Source organism: Plecotus auritus, assembly GCF_963455305.1.
Source record: "Plecotus auritus genome assembly, chromosome: 4".
Classification (NCBI taxonomy): Eukaryota; Metazoa; Chordata; class Mammalia; order Chiroptera; family Vespertilionidae; genus Plecotus; species Plecotus auritus.
The window spans coordinates 39,487,971-39,515,659 of record NC_137775.1 but is presented as its reverse complement, the minus strand read 5'-3'; the positions used below and the strand labels follow the sequence as shown (position 1 = coordinate 39,515,659).

The following is a 27,689-nucleotide window of genomic DNA, read 5'->3' as shown; positions in this document are numbered from 1 at the left end:
GGGGTGGCCATCTTGTGTGTTGGTGTGATGGTCAATTTGCATATTACTCTTTATTAGATAGGATTCAGCCTCAGCTTTCCCAGATATGGAAGCTTCCTCTCAGCACATTGGTTCACATTGGGTATTCTTATCCGTTTCATCTTCTGGAAGCCATGGCTCATGCCTGGACTGGTTGCTCCCGAGGCCTGCAGCAGAGCTGGTATCCTGCTCCCTTCACCACCATCCTACAGTCTCTCATGATGGTGTCCTTATTTTCCCAGATCCTCTGTTTCTCTCTTTCTTGATTTTTGCCCTCATTTTGGTGGAGCACCTCTTTCAATGGCTTCATGAGAAAGGGTTCATGGATGGTAATTTTTTTGAGCCCATTCATGTGTGAAAATGTCCTCATCCTATCCTCATGTTTGAGTCATAGATTTAATGTTTCATTAAAGTTTGAAATGAATTGTCCCTTATAATTTTGAAGGTATTATGTCTCTGTCTTTCACCTTCCAGTGTTGCTGTTGAGAATTTCTAATGTTATTTTAACTTGATCTTTAGTTTGAAGTCAGTGTTTTCTTTTTAGAAACTTGTGTTATCTTCTTTTTTTTTCTTTAGTTTTCTGAAATTTTACATTTCTACCTTCAGTGATAACAGATTCCACAACCCAGCCAGTGTGGCTCAGTGGTTCGGCGTTGACCAGGAGGTCATCTTTTCATTCTCGGTCAGGTCGGTCGGTTGGTCGGTCAGGCACATGCCTGGGTTTTGGGCTACATCCCCAGTAGGGGGGATGCGAGAGGCAGCCAATCAATGATTGCCTCTCATCATTGATGTTTCTATCTCTCTCTCCCCCTTTCTTCCTCTCTGAAATCAATATAAATATATATTTTTTAAAAAAGAGATGCCACAAATTTCCACATTTTTGGATGTTGTGTGGTGTAAATTGGATTGCTACTTGGCTTCTCCACTGCCAACTTAGGTATGTTTTTTAGTTTTATTTTTTGTTAAGATTTTTTATTGATATTTAGAGAGAAAGGAAGGAAGAAGGAGAGAGAGAAACATTGCTATGAGAGTGAAACATTGATTGGCGGCCTCCCACATACTTGTTTTTGAGGACTGAGCCCACCACCTGTGTGCCCTAAGAATCTAACCAGCAACCTTTTGGTGCATGGGGTGATGCCCAACCAACTGAGCCACACCAGCCAGGGCTGTTTTTCAGTTTTAAATAATTATTGTTTTGTCCCTAACTCCTTCACGCTTCCTTCTGTCCTTCAGGCTGTGTTTAAAAAACAAACATAAAAAACTTTACTATAGTTTTTGTGAGGTGTTTGGGAGGATCAGAGGTGTTTACTCTTCCATCTTTACCCAGAAGACTATCCATTTGCTCTTCAACCAGCTCTGTCACGGCTTTTGCCTCCCTGTCACTGAGACTGCCCACGGACAGGCCACTCACACGTTCCTACCAGCAGATCCTTTGGGCTCTTCTCTCTCCTCAGCTGCCTTGATCTCTCAGCTGCATTTGATGTGGTCTTGACTACTCCTTCCTTTTCCAAATGATTTCCTCCCTTTGCTTTGATGACTCTGCGTCGTCCTGGGTTTTTCCAGGACATCACTGGCCCTTCCTTTCAATCTTCTCAGCTCGTTCCATTCCATATCCAGCCTCTAAATAATGCAGTATCTCAGCGTAGTTTTGGGGGCTCTATCTCTACTTCCACCCTCCCTAGTAGGTTTAAGCCAGTCCCATGACTTTAAATGTCATATGTATGCTGATAACACCCACTAAGATCTGTCCTTTGAGCTCCAGATTTATACAAAGTTCTCATTTGGTCTCTTTGGGCATGTTGTAAATAGAACTCTTGGCTTACCCTCAAACCTGTTTCTTCTCTAATCATCCCTACCTCAGTAATTGGGACCAGTTCTAGCTAGTTGCTCAAACAAAGGTAATTGGATCAGTTAGTCCCTTTTTTGATTTAATCCATCAGCAAGTTATATCTCCAAAATCTGTCTTCAATTTCCCTTTCCCTTCAGGTGTCTAGCCCAGTGCCTGGCACACATGAGACATTGACTGGTAAACAGTCAAATGAATGATGTCAATAGAAAACCAGGGAAATCGGTGTAAAAATATGTAGACTCTTTAAACATGCTGAGGTCATGAAAGACAAAGACAGGGAGACTATTCTCGATTAAAATGTTATTTTATTTATTATTTTTTAAATTGATTTCAGAGAGGAAGGGAGAGGGAGAGATAGATAGAAACATCAATGATGAGAGAGAATCATTGATTGGCTGCCTCCTGCACACCCCACACTGGGGATCAAGCCTGCAACCCAGGCATGTGCCCTTGGTTGAAATCGAACCCGGGACCCTTCAATCCACAGGCTGACGCTCTATCCACTGAGCCAAACCAACTGGGGCTTAATTAAAATATTTTTAAAAGACATGGTAAATAAATGCAATGCATTGTATTCTGGTTTTTTAAACACCAGGTATTACAGATATTATAGGGACACTTGGGAAAATTTGAATATAGATTGTATATAGATAATATTGTATCAGGTTTATGATTATGTTGGAGGAGGTCCTTATTTCTAGGAAATACAAGTTGAGCTTTTTAGGGGTGATGTGTTATGATACCTGCAACTCATTTTCAAATGGTTCAGAAGAAAAAAGCTTATCTCAAGAGGGAGGGAGGGAGGGAGGGAGTAAACAAATGTAGCAAAATGTTAACCATTGGTGAATCTAGGTGAAGGGTATATGGGTTTTCATTGCATATTCTGTTCATCTTACTGTATGTCAGAAAAATTTGCAAAATAAAAAATTAGAAAAAATCAACAGTGGAGAAGAATTTAAGGAAAAGATATTTTAGGACAATTTTTAGCCCCCCCCCCCCCAAATGCTGAAATCCATTTTGCAACAAAATATTAAATGCAACAACATCCAAGAATACATATAGTTCTAGAGTTGATATAGTTAACAGGAAGGAAATAAAGTCGAGTAGAAATAAAGCCTTTCTGGAAAAGTTACCTCTTTTTTTTAAAAATTGGGTGTGAAAGTTGATGGTCAACTGCCCACTAGAGGGCAGTGTGTGAGAATGATTCTGTCCACAGTAGCCCCTGGACTCTGGTTTTCTTACACACGAGGTCGCTCTTCTCTGCACAAAACATCTTTAGGATTCTTAGACCACTTTAGAGAGAAAATGTAGATGGTTAGCTTGCTTCCTGTTTCTTTCTCCCCACTTAGATCTGCTTCTAAATTGGGTTGATTTTAGCTTTGGTTTCTTTGCTTCCTGGAGGCTTTGGAGGGGTCTGGATATGGGAGATGTTGATCTGCCCTCCTGTGTGTCTGCTTCAAAAGCCAGTAATATATTTGCCCACTAGGATCTCAGGAATTATATCCATTTATTACAAACTGGCAAATCATAATCCTATTGCAATTAATCTTTAGGGTTCCCAGGATCTATTAAAATTCTAGGAATTCCATTCAGGGATTTTATCTCCCTTAGAGCTGTGATGTGCCTTGCTGAGTGGTTGACTAAAAAGGGCCGTCTTTCAGTGTGCTTACGCAAAAAAAGATGGGTTCGTGTAAATGTTGTAGAAAGTTACCCAGCAAATTAAATGATCAGCCTGTGGCAGGCAGTTGTTCTTTCACCTAACCCGTGGAACCAGATTGTGCGACTGGGCTAGAATTAAAAATCACAGAGCTTATGGTGTTAGCCCCAGTCTCCTGAGCTGCATATCATTAGGTGGGGGAAGCGGACATGCCCCAAGCAAATTTGGACAATGCCCTCAGGAGTAAGCATTACATTGAGATATAAATAAAAGTGCCTTGGTGGGGTAGGTGATGAGAGGATTGTTGTAGGTGGAGATGGTGGTATCTATCACTGGTCCTATTTTGGCTCAATATATTAAGTCCTGCAATATCAATATTAGGACAGCATCACCCTCTCTGCATAGCTTGCTCTGACCTTCCCCAAATGAATTAAGTGCCCCTCCTGTGTTGTCTAGTCCATACCTCTATTATAGCGCACTACTCATGGTTGTTGATTTGCAAGTTCTTCTCTCCTGAGGAGAAAGACCGATTACTAATAGATTTGTACATTCTTCCATTTTCTGGTTGCATTCTGGTTCTGCATATGCTTTTCTTCCTCTGGGGTACTCTCCTTCCCGGGTTCAGGGTTTGCTTCTTTGTTTGTGTGTTTGCTTAGTTTGGTTCCTTTCTCCAGTACAATGGCACAGACTTGCTGATGTCTTACACACAAAGGAGAGAAAGGAACTAACCCTCTTCTGGTGCTTTCTTTGTATTGAACACTGTTCACTGTTAGGTGTTTTATGAGCGTTTTGTCACTTACTGTTGTTCTTCTAACAAACACACTAGCTTTCCCCCATTATATCTTTGCCCTTGCTATTTCCTCTTCCAGGAACTGTTTTCCTGAAGTCCTCAAGAAGGAGGCTCCTTTTTCTGCTAACAAACATGTATAGTTGACAAACCATTCTTCTGAAGTTAATTTTATTACGTTGATTATTCCTCTCCTCTCATTGGTGGGCAGAATGTCAGGGAAGGAATTAGCTGAGGCCAGCTGAGAATCTTTGACCTCCTCCCTCCCCTTCTAGCTGCTCCCCAGTGTCTCAAGTCCTGGTCACTTGATAGTCCGGGATGTCTCAAGGTAGTTTACTAATTTTTATTATAATTGCTTTTTTCCTATCTCATTCTAACTGGCATTGTCATCTAGACTCTGCCTCTCCTAGGGGAGGAGGGATTGATTCAGTTCTTTGGTTAGCCTTCTTCTTGAGATGGGTGAACCCAGCATCTTTTAACATATAGTTTTGTTCTTTATAACCTGGAAGTCTAGATCAGACCTTTATAAACAGATATATACTTAGTAAGAAAAAAAATCTATTTCTACAGATTAGTGTTAAAACAATAAAACCAAGTGCTCATATTCTGATATACAGTAAAAGCATACTTTAAAAAATCTTATTGATCCTTTAAGGCTCAGTTCAGGTCCTGACGCCACTGACATTCTCCACATCTGTAGTAACCAACATTAATCTTTCTTGTTTTGAATTGCTATGGTCTACAACAGGGGTCCTCAAACTTTTTAAACAGGGGGCCAGTTCACTGTCCCTCAGACCGTTGGAGGGCTGGACTATAGTTTTAAAAAAAAACTATGAACAATTTCCTATGCGTACTGCAGGCCCGGGACGCGTCGGCTGCTAAGCAGGACAGGCAGCGGCACCCGGCGGGCCGGATAAATGTCCTCGGCGGGCCACAGTTGGCCCGCGGGCCGTAGTTTGAGGACGCCTAGTACAAACTTTAGTTTGGTCATTTATCTGGAGAATTTTATTTAATTGCTTTGTGTATCTAATCTCAGCTGACCAATGCGATAGTAAGATGCCAGTTGATTGTGGCTGTGTTTTGTCCATTTTTGCAATGTTGAAAATGTACCACATTTTAAAGGACATTTTTGAAGCACAATGTCTTTAAATAATTTATCTTTGCTATTGGAGTTTTATTTACTTTCTTAAATGCAACTTTAAAATTATTCATCTTGTTTAGGTTTTCTTAAATGAATTCTTATTTAAATATAAGATTATTATTTTTCCACAGTTTTATTATTCATTTTGTTCTCAGTATTCATATAAGAAGACTAATGTGTTCAGGTATAATGCTCCAAGGAAGTGTTTCAGAAAAGAAAGAATATTAATTATTTCTTGTAGCTTATCTATAAAAAGCCATTTAGGAAAGTACACTCATTTTAATGTTTTATAGAACTTTGTGGTGGATTTCTAGAGTTGCTATACTAAAGTAATTTTCAGTTTTCTGTAGAATATTTGTAAAGACTTACTTGATAAAATATCAATATTTTAATAGTGATAATTGTGTCAGCATTCCTAATTATATGTGGAGCTTTCTAATTTTTATCAGAGCTGCTCCTTCCTGGCAGAGTTCAATCATCAGTCTCCCATCAGTAAGGTTAATCCTAATATATAAAAAGCCAGGGGTTGTCATGACCAAAACAACAGGACGGACGACCAAACAGCAAGCTGCATGGGGAGATAAGGCCGGCGAGGGGGTTAGTGAGGGACGACCAAATAACAGAACAGCAGGCTGCATGGGGCGACCAGGTCGACAGGGAGGTTAGTGAGGGACGACCGAACGACTGAACAGCAGGCTGCGTGGGGAGACCAGACTGGCGGAGGGGAGGGTAGTGGGGTTGACCAGGCCGGCAGGCAGAGGCAGTTAGGGGTGATCAGGCTGGCAGTGGGGGAAGTTAGGGGCGATCAGGCAGGCAGGAAGGTGAGCAGTTAGGAGCCAGCAGTCCCGGATTGTGAGAGGGACGTCAGCTGCTCCCCCGAGGGGTCCCAGATTCGAGAGGGTTCAGGCTGGGCTGAGGAAACCCCCTCCCCCATGCAAGAATTTCGTGTACCAGGCCTCTAGTCCTCTAGTCTCTATATAATATAATTAAATTCATCTGACCTGGTTACTGGGTACCTCTCAGATATCAGACTGATGCTTGCACCACTAAGAATATTTCATTGTTAAAATTAACCTTTTGAATCAGCCTTTTTTAATCTGCCAGTTATACTTAATAGAAATATTTCTTTTAAAAAGTAACCTTACTTTATTAATGTATTTAATTTCAAAAACTGATGTGGTTATTAAATGTGTGCAAAGCAGAATGCCTTAAAAAACTAATGACATTCCTTTTTATTTATAGAGATACTTTCTAGTTGGGAGCAACCATGCAGAAACAAAATATCGTGTTTTGAAAATTGATAGAACAGAACCAAAGGATTTGGTCATAATTGATGATAGGGTAAGTATCTGCAAACCTGAATCCAAACAGAAACTTTGGTACTTGTTTAAAGGATATCAAATATCCTTACACCTTCTAGTGATATATAATTTTTTTATTATGTATCTAAAAATTACAAGTATTTTTCATGGTTGGCTAGAATTTGAATCTCTTATGTGGTTTCTAGAAATTACTGATGTCAAGTCGTATAGCAAGTTTGTTTTTCATTTTAAAAAATATTTTTTATTGATTTCAGAGAGGAAGGGAGAGGGATAGAGAGTAAGAAACATCAATGATGAGAGAGAATCATTGATCAGTTGTCTCCTACATGCCCCACACTGGGGATCAAGCCCGCAACCTGGGCACGTGCCCTGACTGGGAACTGAACTGTGACCTCCTGGTTCATAAATCGAGGTTCAAACACTGAGCCACACAGCCTTTGGCCAGACCTTTATTTCTCATTTTGATTTGTTTTACAAAGCAAACTCTTTGGATAAGGTAAGAATATATTTTCTTAAAGGGATGACATGACATTTTAATAATTCAAATAACTTAATAAATCCATCTACCAAAGAGATTATTTCTTATTATGCTTTAATATGAAGGTACTTGAAGTCAGAGAGGACTTCTATACTGCAGACTTTATGATGCTGCTAAAAATCACCTGTAGGGCCTCTTCTGATGACTTGCTGTGCACTAGAGAAATGTTAAACTGTTCTTTGCAGATGTTACATTATCCAGAGTCAGGAATACGAGACTCAGTTCAGGCGGCACAAAAACATGAGGCTGTTAGTCAGAAGAGAAATGCAGTATGGTGGTGTTGAACAGTCAATTTTAGCTCTTTCAAATGAGAGAGCCTAACTCACTTTTGTATTAAAGTTCCTGTCTGTGAATTTTTCTGAATCCATGTAATTTCCTGTTTTTATTCAAATATATTAATAGCTTTATTTTTCATGAATTATAAAATTGGAACCCATTTTCACTAAGCTCTTGCAAAATTATTTTCTGTGTATAATAATTTTAAATACATTCTATTTTGTGATTTCCTGCACTCCTGGTGTTGTGGTCTCTCCCACCCTTAAATATGGGAGTTTTTTAGTAATATAATGTAATAATTCTTGACTTTATTTGGAGATAGGAGTGGTTGATCGGAATCTCTTTGAAAAATCTAAGAAAAGTTATGGGCCCTCTTATAAAAATGCATATCTACACATATAACCAAAACTTGACATATAATTTTAAGGGGTTTATAGATTTCTTGAAATTTGTCTGGGGATCCTTTAAATTTCTGGTTCAGAAGATAAGGTTTTAATAGTTTTTAGTATAGCAACATGATCCAGTAACTACTCTTAATTGCTAATATTAAAGAATGTGTTTGCTTTTAAAAATTGTAGCTTAGTCCTGCAGTTATTACATATACTTCTCTGTGAAGTAGCTAATGATTCATATAGGAAACTTTTAATTTTCAGGGGTAAAGAATAAATACTCAATTGAAAAAGTAAGCACAACCTTACAGATTAAGTTTGCTTATTTTCAGCATGTATATACTCCACAAGAAGTGAGGGAGCTTCTTGGCCGCTTGGATCTAGGAAACAGAACAAAGATGGGCCAGAAAGGGTCCTCCGGGTTATTTCGAGCTGTTTCAGCTTTTGGTGTTGTAGGTAAGAAATGTACCTCCCTCTTCTACCTCTTTTTTTTTTTTTTTTTTAAATCTACATAGATTACTTATGGTATGCAAGCTTATGTAGCTTTATAATATAACCCATCATCTGTGGCACCGGTTGTTTAAATCTTTATTATCCACCAACAGATATGAAACAGCCTTTATATAGTATACTAGAGGCCCGGTGCACGAAATTCGTGCATGGGGGAGGGGTGCCTCAGCCCAGCCTGCACCCTCTCCAATCTGAGACCCCTTGAAGGATGTCCGACCTCTCGTTTAGGCCCGAGAGGTCAGGCCTAAACAGGCAGTCAGACATCCCTCTCACAATCCAGGACTGCTGGCTCCCAACCACTCGCCTGCCTCTGCCTCATTGTCCCTAACCGCTTCTGCCTGCCAGCCTGATCACCCCCTAACCACTCCCCTGCCAGCCTGATCGACGCCTAACTGCTCCCTGGCCATCCCGATTGCCCCTAACTTCCCTCCCCTGCCATCCTGGTCACCCCTAACTGCCCTCCCCTGCCAGTCTGGTTGCCCCTAACTGTCCACTGCAGGCCTGGTTCCCCCCATCTGCCCTCCCCTGCAGGCCTGGATCCCCCCCAACTGTCCTCCCCTGCAGGTCTGGTCCCCCCCCAACTGCCCTCCCTTGCAGGCCTGGTCCCCCCGCAACTGCCATCCCATGCAGGCCTGGTCTTCCCAACTGCTCTCCCCTGTAGGCCTGGTCCTCCGCCCAACTGCCCTCCCCTGCTGACCTGGTCTCCCCCAACTGCCCTCCCCTGCTACCTGGTCTCCCCCAACTGCCCTATTCCGCTGGCTCGGTCACTCCTAACTGCCCTCCCTGCTTGCCTGATTGCCCACAACTACCCTCCCCTGCAGGCCTGGTTCCCCCTCAACTGCCCTCCCCTGCAGGCCTGGGTCCCCCCCAACTGCCCTCCCCTGCAGGCCTGGTCTCCCCCAATTGCCCTCCTCTGCTGGCCTGGTCACCCCCAACTTCCCTCCTCTGCTGGCCTGGTCACCCCTACCTGCCCTCCCTTGCAGGCCATCTTGTGGTGGCCATCTTGTGTCCACATGGGGGTGGACATCTTGTGTCTTGGAGTGACGGTCAATTTGCATATTACTCTTTTATTAGATAGGATGCTATATGATCAGCACTGTACTCAGTTTTATATAAGATACGAACAAATAATATAGAAATGGTTTGGGCTTTTAAAGAGTCTGCTGTCTGGCTTGTTGAGGAATGGAAAAGTAAAAATGAGCTTGCACTGTGAACATCTGCCCTGTCATTTATCAGCAGGAAAACACAGATACAGGTAAAACCAGCTTTAAAATGGACAGGAATTTCTCCCCAGGGCCTGCTGCAGCATCAAGTGTCATAACTCCGTCTTTGAATGACTACTGCTTTCTTATTCACTGAGAAACTTTGTCCTCTAGAATCACAGACTATCCGAAACGTTGCCGTTTGAAATTATGTCAGTGAGACAAAGCATTCCCTTCTTGCCTGGATGGTGTAAGTCACTTTGACACCGAGAAGCAGCCATGATTTGCAGCTCAGATACAGAGCTTCGGATAAGGGGTTTCTGGGGACAATCGTCCACAGCTGTGCTGTTTTTTCAAGGAAATGGTACCCTAAGTTGGCTTCACAGTCCAGACTTGTTGATCTCTTTACATACAGTCCTGCTTTGGTTGGGGCCTCTTCATTTAAATGTTACCTGACCTCTTCCCTTACACCCTATAATAACTCCTTTATTTATTCATGAATAGATATAGATATGGGTTTGGCCTTTAAGGAGTCTGTGCTCTGGCTTGTGGGGCATTTATGAGTGCCCACAGGTCCTCTGGTGTGCATTGTTTCTCATTGCAGTGAATTAATAAATCTGTGTCTGCTGTACTGTGGATTTGTCCCTGGGGGTGGGGTCTTAGGATAATTGGACTGGGATGAGGGACAAAAACCAATGCAGATGAAACACCTCCAAGAATGTAATTAAGAGCCAAGCTATGTAGTAAAAGTTAAATGGTGTTGGAGACTATCACATAGGAAGTAGGTTACTTGATCTGGAATGACCAGGAAAGATTTCCTGGAAAAGTTGAGACTCTGGCTGGATGCTAGAGGAGGAACAAGATTTGGGTGGACCCAGGGAAGAGAGGAGAGAACTCTAGTAGGGGTGACAGCAGAGGCATAGACATGAAGATGCCCACGAATCCTGGAATGTTGGCGAGTTGTTGGATGACGCCAGATGGCTTGGAGCCCCGACCACCACCAACAGCTAGAGAGTTAGTTTTAACTCTGAAAGCAAAATGTTGGGGGTGGGGGGGCAAAATTTTTTTGACCAAGACTAAATTGTAACTAGTGTATTGCTGAGAATTTAGTCCTACTAAGCATTAGTACATAAAGTCTTTCTCACCAATATAGAACATGCATTCCAATAATTTGACATAAAATATAACTTTATAATGCTCCAACATTCATAAAAAGTTTACTTATCAGAAGTGGTATTTGTGGAAGATTGCATGAAGGCTATGCAATTACTAGGTATATTGTTTTGTTTGCTCAATGCCTCCACTTTTCTGGGACCACCCCCCTACCCCATCTAAGTCACGTAGTTATTATATAAATAAATGACTTCCAATGAAATGTGACTTTATTCCTTGCCCCCAGTTGCTTGTCGAGGATTGGCACCCAACCCATATTGGGCCAATCCAAGTCCTTCCCTAGGAATTCTGGAATTGAACTTGATAAAAAAGTTGTTTCTTCCCAGTGAAGTTTTAGACATAAAGCCTAGAGTTATTTGCAGTTGTGTTTCCCAGTACCTGATCCAGAGAAGTGGAGGAGCCTGGTCTATGGAGAGAGAGAAGAATAGAGCACATGTTCAGAAATGCATCTTGACTGAATTTTTTGCTGAGGCTCAATCATATTAATTGCCCATTGGTGTCATGGATCACCTCAGTATTCTAGATATTAATTCCTTTTTAAAAAGCTGGCTCAAGTTATATTTTGCCTGTAGTAATAAAAAATCAATGAAGTTTGTTCATACTTTTGAGCAACATATTTCAAAGAATGTTTCTCAGAACATTTATCCATTGTCTAACTTCCTTTTAAAAAAAGGGGATGAGGTTCCATGATTAAACAAATCTTGGGGAGTGCTTAATTTTTATCCCCCATGGAGATTCACAGTGTATGTCAGCACAGTACTATAAGTTTCTAAGAACTTATGTAGATTTTGTTTTTAAATATTTTTACTATTATATACTGATTTATTTTATATCTATATGTAGAAAACATCATATAATATTTACAATATTAGCCATGTTTAAGTGTACAGAACAGTGGTGTTATCTAATTGTACCTTGTTGTGCAACAGATTTCTAGAACTTTTCATCTTGCAAAACTGAAACTCTATACCCATTGAACAAATCCTCTTAATCTTATATATATAATAGAGGACTGGTGCACAAATTCGTGCACGGGTGGGGTTTCTCGGCCTGGCCGGCAATCAGGGCCGAAGTGGGGGCCGGCCAGCTGGAGGGAGGGGCTGCGGGAGGTTGGCTGGCCAGCCGGGGGAGGTACCAATGGAGGTTGGCCAGCTGGGGGGAGGGATTGCGGGAGATTGGCCGGCTGTGTGAGGTTGGCCGGCCTCAGGAGATTGGCTGTGGGAGCACATTGACCAGCAGGGGGCAGCTCATGAGTTGAGTGTCTTCCCCCTGGTGGTCAGTGCGCATCATAGCAACTGGTCGACTGGTCATTTGGTCGCTTAGGCTTTCATATATACAGATTTGCTCATAGCACCTCAGTCCCATTTGAAATGATACTAAATATAAAAGAGTAAATGAATGTAATAAAATTGTTTAGAGTAAGATTTTAAGTGTGATAAATGTTAATATAGATTTTTCTAGAGAATAATTCTAAGACGACTAAAAATTTGTATGGTTACAAATCAAAGAGTGAAATAAAGTTGGAAATATGTCAAAATTATTTTGCCTTTTAAATGTGTGTATAAAAGCATTACTAAGTTTAGGAAACATTTATTTTGTTTGTTTGTAGGTTTTGTCAGGTTTTTAGAAGGCTATTATATTGTGTTAATAACTAAAAGGAGGAAGATGGCAGATATTGGAGGTCATGCAATATATAAGATTGAAGATACAAATATGATCTATATACCCAATGATTCTGTACGAATTACTCATCCTGATGAAGCTAGGTATGTGCTGATGGTAATTACTATTTTTTAAAATGTGGTAGATCTAATAGAAAGCAAAATATAGTCAACAGATTATAAGTGTTACGTTAAAAATATAAAATATTGGCTTATAATTCTACAATTTTTGTTCAAGAACTATTAAAAACCTCCATTATAACAGTTGATTCAGGTGAGGATCAACAATGGCTGCTGAAAGCATTAGGTGGGAAGTTATTATTGATAAATAGAATATTCATTAAGTCTCAACATATACTATATTAATCTATTTATTATTTACAAAGAGGAACAAAATGGCAAACATACTTAACCAAATGATCAAACTTAGCTTTACCAAGAATGAGGCAAAAATGACATTATTTGCCTCTTAATGTGAAACAATGGGAAGGACACGTATTACCTGTATAGTTTTCTTGCTTAAAATATTTCACTTGAAACTAAGCATGAGGAAAAATCAGACAAATCCATATTGTGGGACATTTGGTAAGACAACTGGTTGGGGCTCTTCAAAAATGTCAATGTCAATGAAGACAGAAAAAGCCAGAGGACTATTCTAGAATTTAGAACAGACATGACAACCAAATGTAATACTTGAATTTCTGTTGAATTCTGGATTAAAATGTGTGCATGCATAGATACACACAGAGCTATTAAGGAATTTATTGGAATAGTTTGTATATGGATTGTTATAGACAAGGTAAAATTGAATCAATATAAAAATTTGGTTGTAATAACGATATTGTGATTATTTACAAGATTGTTTTTATCATAATAGATATAGGGTGTCCCAAAAAATATAAACACACTTTAACAGCTGATAACTCACTTAATATTCACTCCTTTTCAGGTTTAAGTGATTTGAAATAATGGGTGAAGCCAGACTAAGCTTTGAACAATGAAAATTTATCCTAAAGTGCCACTAGACATTTTTTATATGGGAATACATAAAATATAAAGTTTACGGTACAAAACTGGCAATAGTTGATGAATTAAGGGCACACAAATACCGAATGAAATGATTTTTGATGTTTGTGATTCCATTGCTTCACATTATCAGCAGTTCCTGGACCAGAATGGTCATCAGTTTGGAAACAGGCATTGACAAAAAAAAATTATTCATTTCTGTAGATTCTTTTAAATTTTGAAAATAAACTGTATGTTAATAAACACTGACTTTGTAATCATTCAAAATGTGTATACATTTTTGGGGACACCCTGTATGTACTAAAATATTTAGGAGTGAGGTGTCATCATGTCTGCCACTTACTAAAAATGTTTTAGAAAAATTTGTGATAAAAAAATCTTTAAAAAGTTAAAATGAATATGGAAAAAATTTAACATTTATCATGAGTGGTAGATATGTGGATATTTTTTCTATATACATTTTTTTCAATTTAAAACACTTTCCAATTTAAAATTATGGTGGTTCAGAAACATTTTGGTTATTTATTTTAGTTACGCTCCTGTCTCCAACTTCAAAGCATTTGCAAAGCACATTGTAAAAACAAGTCCAAGTGCCCCATGCAAGTACATGATTTTCCTTCTGTGGCATAATCAGTCATGAGGGAAATGTCTAATGTAAGGTTAAGGTTCTCTGAAGGGATGATCAACAAACTTAGAAATTGCTTCAGCCCCAGCCTTTTGGCCCAGTGGATAGAGCATTGGCCTGAAGACTGAAGGGTCCCGGGTTTGATTCTGGTCAAAGGCATATACCTTGGTTGTAGGCTTGATCCCCAGTCAGGGTGCATGCGGGAGGCAGCCAGTTAATGTTTCTCTCTCACATAGATGTTTCTCTCTCTCTATCTCTCCCCCTCCCTTCCACTCTCTCTAAAAATCAATAGAAAAATATCCTTGAGTAAGGATTAACTCACACACACAGAAATTGCTTCAGATGAAATCTTTAGTCCAGTTATGGATTGAATTCCTCAGTTTTAATGAGCATATTTACAAACATAAATGTACATTTGAGTATATGTTAAGCTATGAAAAAATAATAGTAATATGCTTTTTTTTTTTTTTAGGTACCTACGAATATTTCAAAATGTGGATCTATCTAGCAATTTTTACTTTAGGTAAGCTTGAGCTTAGTTTTTCTCCTTTCAGCCAATTAAACGTTTAGGAGGTAAAAACAGAATCAGAGGACACATCAGTACTTTTTGTATTTTTTTTTTTAAGTGGCCAACAGTAAAACAATACTAAGTTATGGTAGAGCATCACGATAGGGTATTATACTTCCACTGGTGTGACCAATATGTAGGCCTAATAGATACAGAGTTGTGCTAAGTGGAAAAATCTATCAGAATACTGTCAGAACTAAAAAGTAGAACACAAAATAGCATGCACCAGTACGGACTTGAGTCACAGGGACCAAAAGAGGACATAGAGTGTTGTAGCTATTGGTGTCATATACTGAATGGGGTACTTTGCATTGTTTTAAAATTGTTAATGTAATTAACCATTTACCCATGAAATAACTAAAACATATCTACTAGGTAAGAGTGGTTTTGTCTTCATTGATGTAAAACCCTGAAGGAAGTTCATTATTTGAATAGTAGGACTGTGTCGTGAAGGGCTCCTAAAGAAATAATTTTCACTTCCACAAATGTCTATTGGGTGTATATTTCATTGTATTTGTCTCAATCATCTGTTTTTAGTCTTTATTGCTTAATTTTATGTTTATAGCATCTGTGAGTTAATTCTGAAGTTTGGTGGTCTTCTCTTCATGTTTTTCAACTTTGTCTGCATCCCCATTTTGACTTGTGATCGAGTCATTCCATTAGTAAAAATATGTAGTAAAATTTGTGTGTCTCATAAGTAAGCTTTAAAAAGCACTATACTAAGAGCGTCAGCCTGTGGACTGAAGAGTCCCGGGTTCGATTTCAGTCAAGGGCATGTTCCTCGGTTGCAGGCTCCTTCCCGGCCTGGGCCCTGGTCAGGGCTCATGCAGGAGGTAACCAATCGATGTGTTTCTCTCACAGCGATATTTCTCTGTCTTTTCCTCTCTCTTACACTCTTTCTAAAAATCAATGAAAAAATATCCTTGGGTGAGGATTAAAAATAAATAAACAAACAAACAAACAAACAAACAAACAAACTATACTACATTCTTAAGATTTAGCTAGCATAAAGCAATTGTTTTAAATAGGAAGAATTGATTGTTTCAAGTAAAAAACTTCTTCCACCCTCCAGCTTCATTGAGATATTGACGTATAACATATGTAAGTTTAAAGTATGCAATGTGATGATCACATACATGTATATACTGAAAAATGGCTACCACAATAAAGTTAGTTAACACATATTACCCCTCACATAATTTTGATTTTGTGCGGTAATATTTAAGATTACTCTTAACAAATTTCAAGTATATAATTCAATATCATTAATTATAGTTACCGTGCAGTGCATTTAATCCCCAGAATTTATTTGTCTTACAGTTGGAAATTTTTACCCTTTGACCAACATCTCCCATTCCCACTCCCTCAACCCCCACCCCTGTTAACTACAACTCTACTATCTATAGCTCAGTTCTTTTATATTCTGCATATAAGTGAGAACATACAGTATTTGTCTTTCTCTGACTTATTTCACTTAGCATAATGCTGTCAAGATCCATTCATGTTGCTACAAAAGGCAAGATTTTCTTTTTATAGCTGAACTAGAGGCCCGGTGCATGAAATTCGTGCACGGGGTGTGTGTCCCTCATCCCAGCCTGCACCCTCTCCAATCTCGGACCCCTTGAGGGATGTCTGACTGCCCAGTAGGATCGGGCCTAAATGGGCAGTCGGACATCCCTCTCACAATCCAGGACTGCTGGCTCCCAACTACTCGCCTGCCTGCCTTCCTGATTGCCCCTAACTGTTTCTGCCTGCCAGCCTGATCACCCCCTAACCACTCCCCTGCCAGCCTGATTGATGTCTAACTGCTCCCCTGCCAGTCTGATTGCCCCTAACTGCCCTCCCCTGCAGGCCTGGTCATCCCTAACTGCTCTTCCCTGCAGGCCTGGTCCCCCCCAACTGCTCTCCCCTGCAGGCCTGGGTCTCTCCCAACTGCCCTTCCCTGCAGGCCCGGTCGCCCCCAACTTCCCTCCTCTGCCAGCCTGGTCACCCCTAACTGCCTTCCCCTGCAGGCTTGATCACCCCCAACTGCCCTCCCTTGCAGGCCTGGTCCCTCCCAACTGCCCTTCCCTGCTGGCCATCTTGTGGCGGCCATCTTGTGTCCACATAGGGGCAGCCATCTTGTGTGTTGGAGTGATGGTCAATTTGCATATTACTCTTTTATTAGATAGGATAATATTTCATTATGCATGCATGCACATGTGCCTGTGTGTGTGTGTGTGTTCACATCTTTATATATTCATTCGTTAACGGGCTCTTAGGTTGTTTACACATCTTGGCTATTGCAAATAATCCTGCAGTGAATATGGAGGTGCAGATGTCTCTTTGAGATAGTGATTTCATTTTCTTTGTATATATACCCAGATATGAGCTTGCTGGATCATATGGTAGCTCTACTTTTAATTTTTTTGAGGAATCTCCATACTGTTTCCCATAGCAGCTATACCAATTTACATTCCCACCAACAGTGCAAAGGGTTCCTTTAACATCCTCGCCAACACTTGTTTCTTGTCTTTTTGACATTCTAACAGGTGCGAGGTGGTTATAATTTGCACTTCCCTGATGTGATGTTGAGCATGTTTTCTTGATTTTGTGGGCTATGTGTATTCTTTGTCTATTCAAGTCTATTCAAATCCTTTGCCCACTTTTAATTGGATTGTTTATTTTTTGCTATTGAGTTGTATGAGTTCCCTGTGTATTTTAGATATTAATCCTTTATCAAATAGATGGTTTGCAGATATTTTTTTTCCTATTCCATGGTTGCATTTTTATTTTGCTGACTGTTTCTTCTGTGCAGAGCTTTTTAGTTTAATATTTCTGTGAAAAATGTCATTGGAATTTTGATAGGGATTGCACTGAATCTATAGATGTCTTTGAGTAATATGGGCATTTAAACAGTTTTAATTCTTCTGTTTCATGAGCACAAGGTATCTTTCCTTTTACTTAAGTCTTCTTTAATTTCTCTCATCTATGTCATAATTTTTTAGCATACAGAATTTTCACTTCTTTGGTTAAATGTACTCCTAAGTATTTTATTTTTTTTTCTGAGATTGAAAAACCAACAGTTTTTATCCATGTGAGATTAGATGCTAGTAAAACTAGAATTGTGGTATCATCAGATAATTATGGTAAAATTGAATTTCACAGATGAAACAAAATCAATTTCAACAAATTACATGAAAAATTAAAGATGAAGTAGTGATTGAAATAATGTGTCTTAAAATATGACTAAAATATTTTACAAATTTGTATAAACATAAAGAAGTCTTGATACCTTTTGAAATTCTGTGCTAAAATACATATAACTAGAGATACTCATAAAAGTTGTTACTTATGTCAAATAAGTATTTAAAGGGTTTCTTTTGGCTTAAAAGCCAAATTTTATTTACACAGACTGTTCTATTATAATTACTTGGGTGGCTGTTACTTTCTAAAACATGTTTCACTATAATGGCTTATGCTATATTCTTACTCCTTTTTAATAAAAAAGTTAGTTATAATACCATCATTAATAATGAATAGAATTATTTTTGTTCACAGTTAAACTGGAATACAGACCATGTACTGTTATAGTGGATATTGTAGCATCTATAGAGCTCCATTCAGATATACATGAGAGTGTGATACCTTTGCATAAGGCCATGTAGTTAGATAGATTTCAGTGTGAAGCAAAAAATGCACATTGCAAATCAGTGAGTGTAGGTTACTCATGTTGTATTGTATGTTTCTAGTCATGCACATGCCTAAGTCATGCAATGATTTTTAAATTTCCAATTATATTTATGGTTCACTATATTTTACAGTGCTTATTTGGACAGCATTGCTTTTAGGTATAGTAACAGTTGCTAAGTAATTTAGTTCACAGTTTTTAATTCCATATGGGAGCCAAGGCTGTGAAATATCTTTTGCTTTTGTAATTCTTATTAAGTTCCAATTCTGTTCTCAGTTACAGCTATGATTTGTCCCACTCACTTCAATATAATCTTACTGTCTTGCGAATGCCCCTGGAGATGTTAAAGTCAGAAACGACCCAGACTCGCTCGGAGAGTTTTGACATCTTTGAAGATGAAGGATTAATTACACAGGGTGGAAGTGGTAGGTGGTTTTCAGCACATCTAATGTATGTTAATGTGGGCCTCCATGAAATGGCCTCTCATTAAATTCACTCACATTTTCCTCATATATCTCCATCCCTCGTTGCTCTTTGTCCTTACACGAGGTTGTCTCGGATATATGAACTTGACCAATTCATTTTCATAGAGATCATTAATCACCAGGTGATTTTGTGAGCCAGCCAGAAAATTTTATGCTGACATTTCATAGCAAAATTTTAAGTACTTTTTATGGAATGCATTCAGGTCTATACTTTGATGAAGTTAAAATAAGGAATTTTGTTTTTAAATATTGGAATATACTCACTACCACTCCCCCCGCCCCCGCCCCAATAGTGACCAGTTAAATATAGGCTGAATTTTTGGGGAAAAAATCACCATGGGTTGTCTATCGTGTCCTAGACATTTATATACAAAGTCCCTAATCCTCATAAAAACTGCTTAGTTGGTAAAATGCACTTTTAAAGAAATAAAGACTAAGTAGGAAACTGAGGCCTGAGATTAACATCACATGACCAGTGTCCAGAGGAGCCAGTGCAGCAGGTCAGAAGCTATTCTTCCTGTGGTCCCAGCCTGACCCACGGGTCCCTCCTAGGCCTTGCTTCTGTCAGGACCACTGCAGGACCACTGTGTGACCAGCCTAGGATGACCCTGGAGATCCTGGACTAATCAGTCACACAACAGAATCCGTAGCTTTACCCCTAGATTTTTGGGTTGGTCCAGAACTCTAAAGCCAGAGGCATTGCTAAAGTGAATGTTGTGAGGGAATCGTTTCAGACCTAAAGCTAAGGCAGTTTAGCTGAATTGGATTTACTATGGGATACGTAGTAAGTAAGGAGTGTCTTGGGGGCCCTGTTCTATGCAGAGTAAGTGAGAGTGATGAAGATGTGGGTGTAGGAGGTAGAATGTAATGTAAAGTTCCAGAAGGTTTGTCCTTGCAGGACCCTCAAGAAGAGGCTGTGCTCTATTTGCATTTTGCCAAAGGTTCTGGTTCACTCTGAGAAGACTTAGACTGTTACTAACACTGAATGTCATTTCTGTCATTGCCCTTAACTGTTGTTAGTTTATTAGATTGACTATCACTTGAGCTAAGATCAAACCCAGTGCACCCTCCCTACCTCAGAACATCCAGATCACATAAATTTGCCCTGATTCAGATACGTGAATTGTAACCTACACTACTAGAGACAGGTGGAGAGTAAAATAATGGGTGCCTGAATATTTGCTTGTATTATTTCTTCTAAATATCACCCTTAGTAATAGAAAATCTAAAAGTAGTAGTAAATTTGCACTACATGTCATCCTAAATAAAAATTGAATATCTGTCTGGGACCTGAATTAAGCCTCTGAAGCCACTTCATTTTTTACTATCTCTAGAGCAATTGTACTCGATAGATATGAGTAACAGTGTGTATTAGATTTTTATAGCTGCTGTAACAAATTACCGAAAACTTAATGGCTTAAAACTATACCGATTTACTATCTTATGGAAGTCAGAAGTCCAAAGTAGTTCTCAGTGGACTAAAAGTTGGGTGTGGGCAGAGCTGCATTCTTTTCTTGAAAATGTAGGGGAAAGTTTGTTTTCTTGTCCTTTCCATCTTCTAGAAGCTTCCTGCATTTCCTGGCTCATGGCCCTGTTCTGTCCTCAAAGCCATCAATGGGCAGCCAAGGTTTTTTTCATGTTACATCGCGATAACACTCCTGTTTTCCTCTTTCATTTATAAGGACCCTGATTTCAGTGGACCTACCTGGGTAATTCAAAATAATCTCCCCATCCCAGGCTCATCCGATTAGCATATATTATTTTATTTAATCTGAACAGTATCTCAGAGGTGAATAGTAGTAGTATTATCATTTTGCAGTTTGGCAAATTGAGTTTTAGAGATGTTAAGTAACTTGCCATAGGTCACAGAGCTGATAAGTGGCAAAGACAGAACTCCAATCCATGTCTGTGTTATACATGCTCTGTGTAATGCCTTAAAAGGTCAGAGAAGAGTTAATTTTTATGAATCAAAACAAGTGTATTTGTCATAGTGTATAAACACTCTTGGTGTATCCTGTTTTGAGAAGAAAAATAGTATTGATTACCTGCTATCTAGAACTGTTGCAATCTTTTAAACCATTATCTTATAAATATATTTATTTCTTATTTTGCATTTCATAGAACTTTTGATGTTTAATAAATGCATCTAGATATGCTGAAATTGTGTTTGGTGAAATTAAACATTATATAGAAAAAGCCTCGTATAATGACTATCACTATGAAAGTATCACTAAGGCACCAGGCGTGTTCTCAGGCCTTTATGTGCATTATCAACTTAGTTCATCTTTACAACAACCACATGATATAGGTACAAGTGAGGAATTGGGCACTGAGATAGCAAGTAACACTCTTGGTCACACCTGTCACCTGCTGACGAGAGGCTGAGCCAGGATTGGGACTCTGACCCCAGAGCGGTGCTCCCAAACCCTGCTCTGAGCTACCTCAGTCTTATTCATGTATTGGTTTGTGTCCTTAATTTTTCTATCATTGTCTTTTCTCTTAGGTTAAAAACTCTCACAAATCAGAAAATGTGTTTATTCTTTGACTTTGTGTAGTATGAGCACAGTGTTCCAGACAATTATATGAATTATATCCACTGAAAATGGCAATGCTATTAATCAGCCATGTTTTTTGAAGTTAAAAACAGAAGTTTAAGATCTTAAAAATGAGCTGAATGTCAACCAATTTCCTCATCTTTCTGATACCAACTTTTATTTTTCAGGTGTATTTGGGATCTGTGGTGAGCCTTATATGAAGTATGTGTGGAATGGTGAACTTCTGGATATAATTAAGAATACTGTGCATCGTGACTGGCTATTGTATATTATTCATGGGTTCTGTGGGCAGTCAAGTATCCTTTTTTTTTAAAAAAAATTAGGACATGCAATATTAACCTCATGCTGTACCAATTTGTAGAAAGCTATCTATGAATTATAAGATTATAATTATCATGCTGTGTGCCCAGCTGGCAAACTTACCCACAATGCCATGTAGTAAAAATACAAAGAGGAATACAGATCACTTGAACAGATCTATTATGTACACAGAAAGATAAAAAATAAGGAAGTAAATGCCATGTACATTCTAAGTTATGTGGTGATAAGTATCATTCTTATCTGAGAAAGGGAGCAGAAGCACTTACAGGTGGGGAGGATGGGGCAGGTTCACAGGAGAAGTTGAACTTGGCCTGGGCCCCAAACAAAGTCAGGCCTTAGCAGTGAGTGGGAGTGAGAGCGTGGGTTGAGGGAGCACTGTGAGTGTAGAGGGGGAAAAGTTCATGGGCGTGTTCCTGCGGCTTGTGTTTAAAACCCCTGGGAGATACAATGTAGTGGGAAGGGCTTGGTAGGAGGGACTCAAATAGTCAGTCACCAGATTGCTTTGGTGGTCAGACTAAGGACTTTGGTGCTAGAACTTTTGTAAGTTTTTTTCCAGGAAGGTGATGTACAAAGGATTACTTAGGAAGCTTGAGTTGACAGCCATTTTCAAGCTATTAAGTGAAATTCGACTAGAAAAAGGGACATGAGTTAGGAAAAATTGCAGTGGTTCAGGCATAAGGTAATGAAAGCCTGACTGGAAAGGGTATGATAATAGAGGTAGCCTTGGGTTAGGCTGGTGAGTTCAATTTATAAATACTTTTCCCCCATTTATTTAATTTTCTAGTTATGTTGAAACCTTTTCTTTCCTGTGCTTCATAGGGGATCTCAAATGGATCCTCCCCACGGTCTGACTATAACTAGAGATTAACTAGAGGTTTAGAAAGGCAATGTGTACACTTTCTAGAAGTGGTGTTTAGGTTTTCCCCACACCCTTTTGAAATCACGTAGGGCATTTGTGCACCTAGCATGTTGTCTAGTTGACATTCTTCCTTGTGTCTTAGATTTTTAAAGACCTATTTTAAAGACGCAAATAGCATAATAGATTATAATTTTAAAACTCATTACTTTAAATGATGAATCTAATCTAGTTACCAAGCATTTAATGAATTCTGGAAGTCTGTGTGATGATAAAAGTACTTACTACTTATTAAACATTTACTACAGGCCACACATTACTTTTATATACATTACCTGACCTAGTCCTCCCAACTTAATAAAATTAGTTACTTTATTAGTACTTATACCATTTCACAGAAAATGAAACAGAGGCTGAGAAAGTTTAATGAGGTGACACAGCAATACTAGAAAGCTGTACGTTGGTTAAACAGTTCACAGCGTTCAGTTTTTGCAGTTAGGTGACAAATTTGAATCACTTTCATACTCCATTCCCTGAGCATGATATATTGCTTCATAGTTTAAATAGCTTGGTAGGTGACATGTGCTCTCTTTGAGGGTTGTGTGATCTCTGAAGACTAAGGAAGGATTCGTTGTACCTGTTTACATCCTTTAGTTGGTACAAGGACAAACCAGGGCTTTCCTTGAGCAGTATTCCTATACCTGGTGACCATTTCCTCTGAAATTCTTAGAAACCACTTCTTAGGGAGGTCTGTTTTTGCCTTAAATACCTGCACCATTCAGAAGATATAATGATTCTCTTGGTTTGGTGTGACTGTCATGAATGCTGAAGAGCTTTAACTTGATTTCTAAGAGCTGTTGATCTATGGGCGACCAGTGTATGTCACTCTAATAGCTAGAAGATCCAGTAAGTTTGCGGGGACCCGTTTTCTCAAAAGAGGTGCAAACTGTGAGGTAAGATGGAAAAAACAATAGCGCCGCTGGCATTTTAACCTTTTACATCAACTTTCCTGACAGATGAAGCAAAGCAGAATTTTAGAAAGTAGAATGTCTTAGTTTGGGACATTATCAAGAGAATAGTTTTCCAGGTTATCTGAAATTTGTGAGAAATATGCTATATGCAGATATGCTGAGGAATCAGCTGTCTTAGAGCGAGTTATGCAACACTTCAGGGAGTTACGAAATGTCTAATGCTTTGGAAGATGAACCATTTCTGTCATATATGAAAACTGTAGTGCATATTTAGTATAGAGACTAAAATAGCAAAGCACCTCCACCTAAGGAGTAAGTGGAGGTAGCACTTGTTGGAAGTGCATCCTGGATAAGAAGAATAAGGAGAGGAAAGCATGGGAAACTTTTCACCCTATTCTCCCTGCTTTAGCTTGGCTCAAGGCAGACTCCTTATTCTGTTCATGCTAGAAAAACAACAGAAATTCATCTATCCTGCCATCAATCATGGAATCCCCATTGAGTGTGCCATCTCTATTTTCAATAGACAGCTTGTCTTAGACAGATGTATGATGATTAATTAGACAGAGTGAGTGAGACATTGGTTTTGATCCTGATTTAAAATGGCAACATTGTTTTTAAAATTATATTAACAATGAAAATAGTTTTAAAAAATCAGAATTTTGTAGCTACAATATTTACTTTTGAATAGTCATAAGGTAACCCAGCAGACATGTTTTTAATGCCTTCGAAATTATTTTTTGTCTTATCCTTATATACCTTTTATAGATAAAGCCACCTCAGGACCCCTTTTTTATTTCTTCTGTCCATCACATGCTATGTGACTCTCACTCTTGTCCTTTCATTCCTCCTTGGTTCTCAGAATTGAATTTTTATATTCCACTGGTCTTCCTAACCTCCTATATAATTCCATGTAATTGTTTTTCTTTTCTCTTTCTGCCTTTTGTATCACTCAAGATGTTCTCTACTATTTGTATTACTGGCTATTTCATTTCATTTTTCCTAGCCTATTCTCTGTTATTTTTAATTGCCTTCCTTTATTGCCTTCCTTTATTGTAATATAATGGTTTTTCTTTTCTAATATACACAATGAAAATTTATCAACATTTATCTCTCTCAAAACATTCTAAGAATAGGAATTATAATTTGTGTACTTGAAATTTTTTTTATTAAAAATGTCTGAGCTGAAACCAGTTTGGCTCAGTGGATAGAGCGTCGGCCTGCGGACTGAAAGGTCCCGGGTTCGATTCCGGTCAAGGACACGTACCTTGGTTGTGGGCACATCCCCAGTAGGAGGTGTGCAGGAGGCAGCTGATCGATGTTTCTCTCTCATCGATGTTTCTAGCTCTCTATCCCTCTCCTCTCTCTTCCTCTCTGTAAAAAATTAATAAAATATATTTTTAAAAAAATGTCTGAGAACATAAAATATCTTTCATGTGCCTTTCTTTACAGGGTGATGTTGCAAATGAAGTGGAGACTGAACAAATACTCTGCGATGCTTCTGTGATGTCTTTTACTGCAGGAAGTTACTCTTCTTATGTACAAGTTAGAGGATCAGTTCCTTTGTACTGGTCTCAGGACATTTCAACTATGATGCCTAAACCACCTATTACATGTGCGTGGAACAATATTTTTAATAGTAACTCTTCTTTATACACATTTAGAGATAATTGACTATTATCAGAGAAATCTCATAAATGCTTCCGTTTTGACAAAGTTTTAGTACTAGAAAGAAGATAATTCTATTATTTCATACATAAATTTATATTTTTCTTTTATTTTGGCTGCTAGTAAATTGCTTCAGAAATGTAAAAAATCATTCAAATTCAATAAATGAAGAGTGAGTGTGTTGATAAGCTTGAGAGGAATTTGGGAATGGAACTAGTGGATTAGTTGAATTGCATTTCTGTAAACATTAAGTAACAAAACAAAACCCTATACTTTTTTCTTGTTTTATAGTTTCCATTCTGGTATTTATTCTTTTTCCCCTTTTTCTCCCCAGTGGATCAGGCAGATCCATTTGCACATGTGGCTGCCCTTCATTTTGACCAGATGCTTCAGAGGTTTGGCTCCCCCATCATCATCTTGAATTTAGTGAAGGTATGATGTGCTCACCTTTGTGGTTATGAAATTAGTCACACTGAGCAACCTTTTCCCCAGCACCAAGGGGTTTGACAGGCTGGCGTTACCTTTCCCCGGATGAGAGACTTGTAGACTTAGCACGCTCTGATGGCTTACTGTGTCTGAGCTGTCTGAGCTGCTGTCCTTTGACTTTAGATCATGTAGCCTCTTCTGTGGGTGCCGAGAATCAGTGATATGTTTCCAAGGGAAGAGTGTGATGTGGTGTGTCAGTCTCCTGATTTCCTCGAGTGAACTAGATATGGGTGACAGTTTGCCTTAGTTTCTGGGATAGCTTGGAGAAAGAAGTATGGAGATCAAACAGCCACAGCCCAGCCTTGATACAGCCAGTTCCCTTGACAATCCAGAAGATCTCCTGGGCAAATTAATACATAGTAATAGGACCTAAAGGCTAGATTCAGAAATTGGGGTGCTGTTGTGGCTCGAGAGTAGGTGGATAAAGTGGTGGCATAGTCCGCCCCGTAGTTCTCTGCTTCCTTGTCAGAGTACACTGTGTGTGCTCACTGTATCTTGTGTATGAGTAGGTAGGCAGGTCAAAGGTCTAGGATGGAGGACAGGGAGACCAGATAATAAATTGTCTCTGTATTTGTTGCAATGAAGTGAGTTGAAAGAATCTCAGTCTGCAGCCAAGAGAGCATGGAAACAAGGGTTTTGTTATTGTGGCAGCAGCCAACAGCCTAATAGCATCTGAGATTATCTTGAGAGGTTGGTTAATAAATATAACTCATTTTAATCAAACCCAAGGAATCCTGTGTTCATTTAGTCCATTGTTTAACAAGTATTTTTGAACGTCTCTTTTGTGCTGGGGCAACCATAGAAACCATGCCTGCCTTCACAGAGCTAACAGTGTGTTGGAAAAGACGATGAAGTAATGCGGAAATGTTGAAGTAATGTTGGAAAGACGATGAAGTAATGGGGTAGATGGTGTTGTGAGAGCTTACAGTGGCAGAGACGGCTTCCCTGAGGAAGTGATGAGTCAGTGCATCCCGAAGGAAGAGGCATTAACTAGTCCAAAAAACCAGAGAATAGTATTCAACTCAGAACAGTAGGTACAGAGCCCCTTAAATAGGAGGGGATATGGTGTGTTTGAGGAAGAAAAGGCCTGTGTGACTGGGGCCCAGAGAATGAGGGCAGGAGAGCCTGTTGTGAACTGAGGCTGAAGAGAGAGTTCTTGTAGGGTGCCTTAAGGCTGGTCTTTATCCTGAGAGCAATAGAAAGCCATTGAAGATTCTGCATGGTAGAGAGGATCGTGATTAGATTTATGTTTTGAAAAGATTGTTCTGACCTCCACAGAACAAGGCTGAAGTCAATGCTGGAAGACCACATAGGAGGCTATTATAATTATCCAGAAAAGGGGTGACTCTGGTTTCTCCTAGAGTTGGTGTGGTAGAAATGAGAGAAGTGGATGGAGGAGGTGGATTTGGTGAAGGGCAGGATTTAAGGTGAGGGAGAGAGAGATGTCAGGCTTGATTCTCAGGTTTTTTACTCGGGTGAGTGGGGACGCCGGCTTAGTCTGTGGGGCAAGATGGTGAGCATGGTTTGGACATGCTGAGGTTTATGTGGATCGGAGTCCTCTAAAAGGAGGTGGCAAATAGGTGTTTGGTTTGCGAGTTGGAAGCTCAGAGGAGAGAGGTCTGGCCGAGATGTGACTTTTGTGAATCATCTGTTACAGGTGCTGAGGCGTGGTTACAGATGGGATGCCCATAAGGAGGCTACAGAGTGGGAAGAGGAAAGAGCCTTTGGTCCAGTCTTGAGGACCTCCAGCTCTTACCGTCCAGTTAGAGCTGTCTGAGTCTATTGAATAAGAGGAAAAACAGATAAAAGTAGGCGGAAAACCAAATGAGTGCTATGTCATGAAAAGCCAGAGAAGACATGTTTCATGATGAAGAAACTAAGTGGTCAACAGTGGGAAATGTTGACGGGTCAAGTCAGATGAAAAGGCCAGAAATGCTC

The 27,689-nt window shown here is 39.3% G+C and overlaps 1 protein-coding gene across 1 annotated transcript in view; it reads left to right on the top strand.

The window, feature by feature from the left end:
• Positions 1-27,689, top strand: part of FIG4 (FIG4 phosphoinositide 5-phosphatase) — a 110,715-nt gene that overhangs the window by 6,569 nt on the left and 76,457 nt on the right. Inside the window, exons 2-10 of the mRNA XM_080666320.1 lie at positions 6,695-6,793; positions 8,310-8,433; positions 12,472-12,628; positions 14,647-14,697; positions 18,689-18,837; positions 21,620-21,748; positions 23,482-23,582; positions 25,050-25,212; positions 25,600-25,697. Of these exons, the coding sequence (XP_080522446.1) occupies positions 6,695-6,793; positions 8,310-8,433; positions 12,472-12,628; positions 14,647-14,697; positions 18,689-18,837; positions 21,620-21,748; positions 23,482-23,582; positions 25,050-25,212; positions 25,600-25,697 (1,071 nt within the window). The remainder of the gene's footprint in view (positions 1-6,694; positions 6,794-8,309; positions 8,434-12,471; positions 12,629-14,646; positions 14,698-18,688; positions 18,838-21,619; positions 21,749-23,481; positions 23,583-25,049; positions 25,213-25,599; positions 25,698-27,689) is intronic.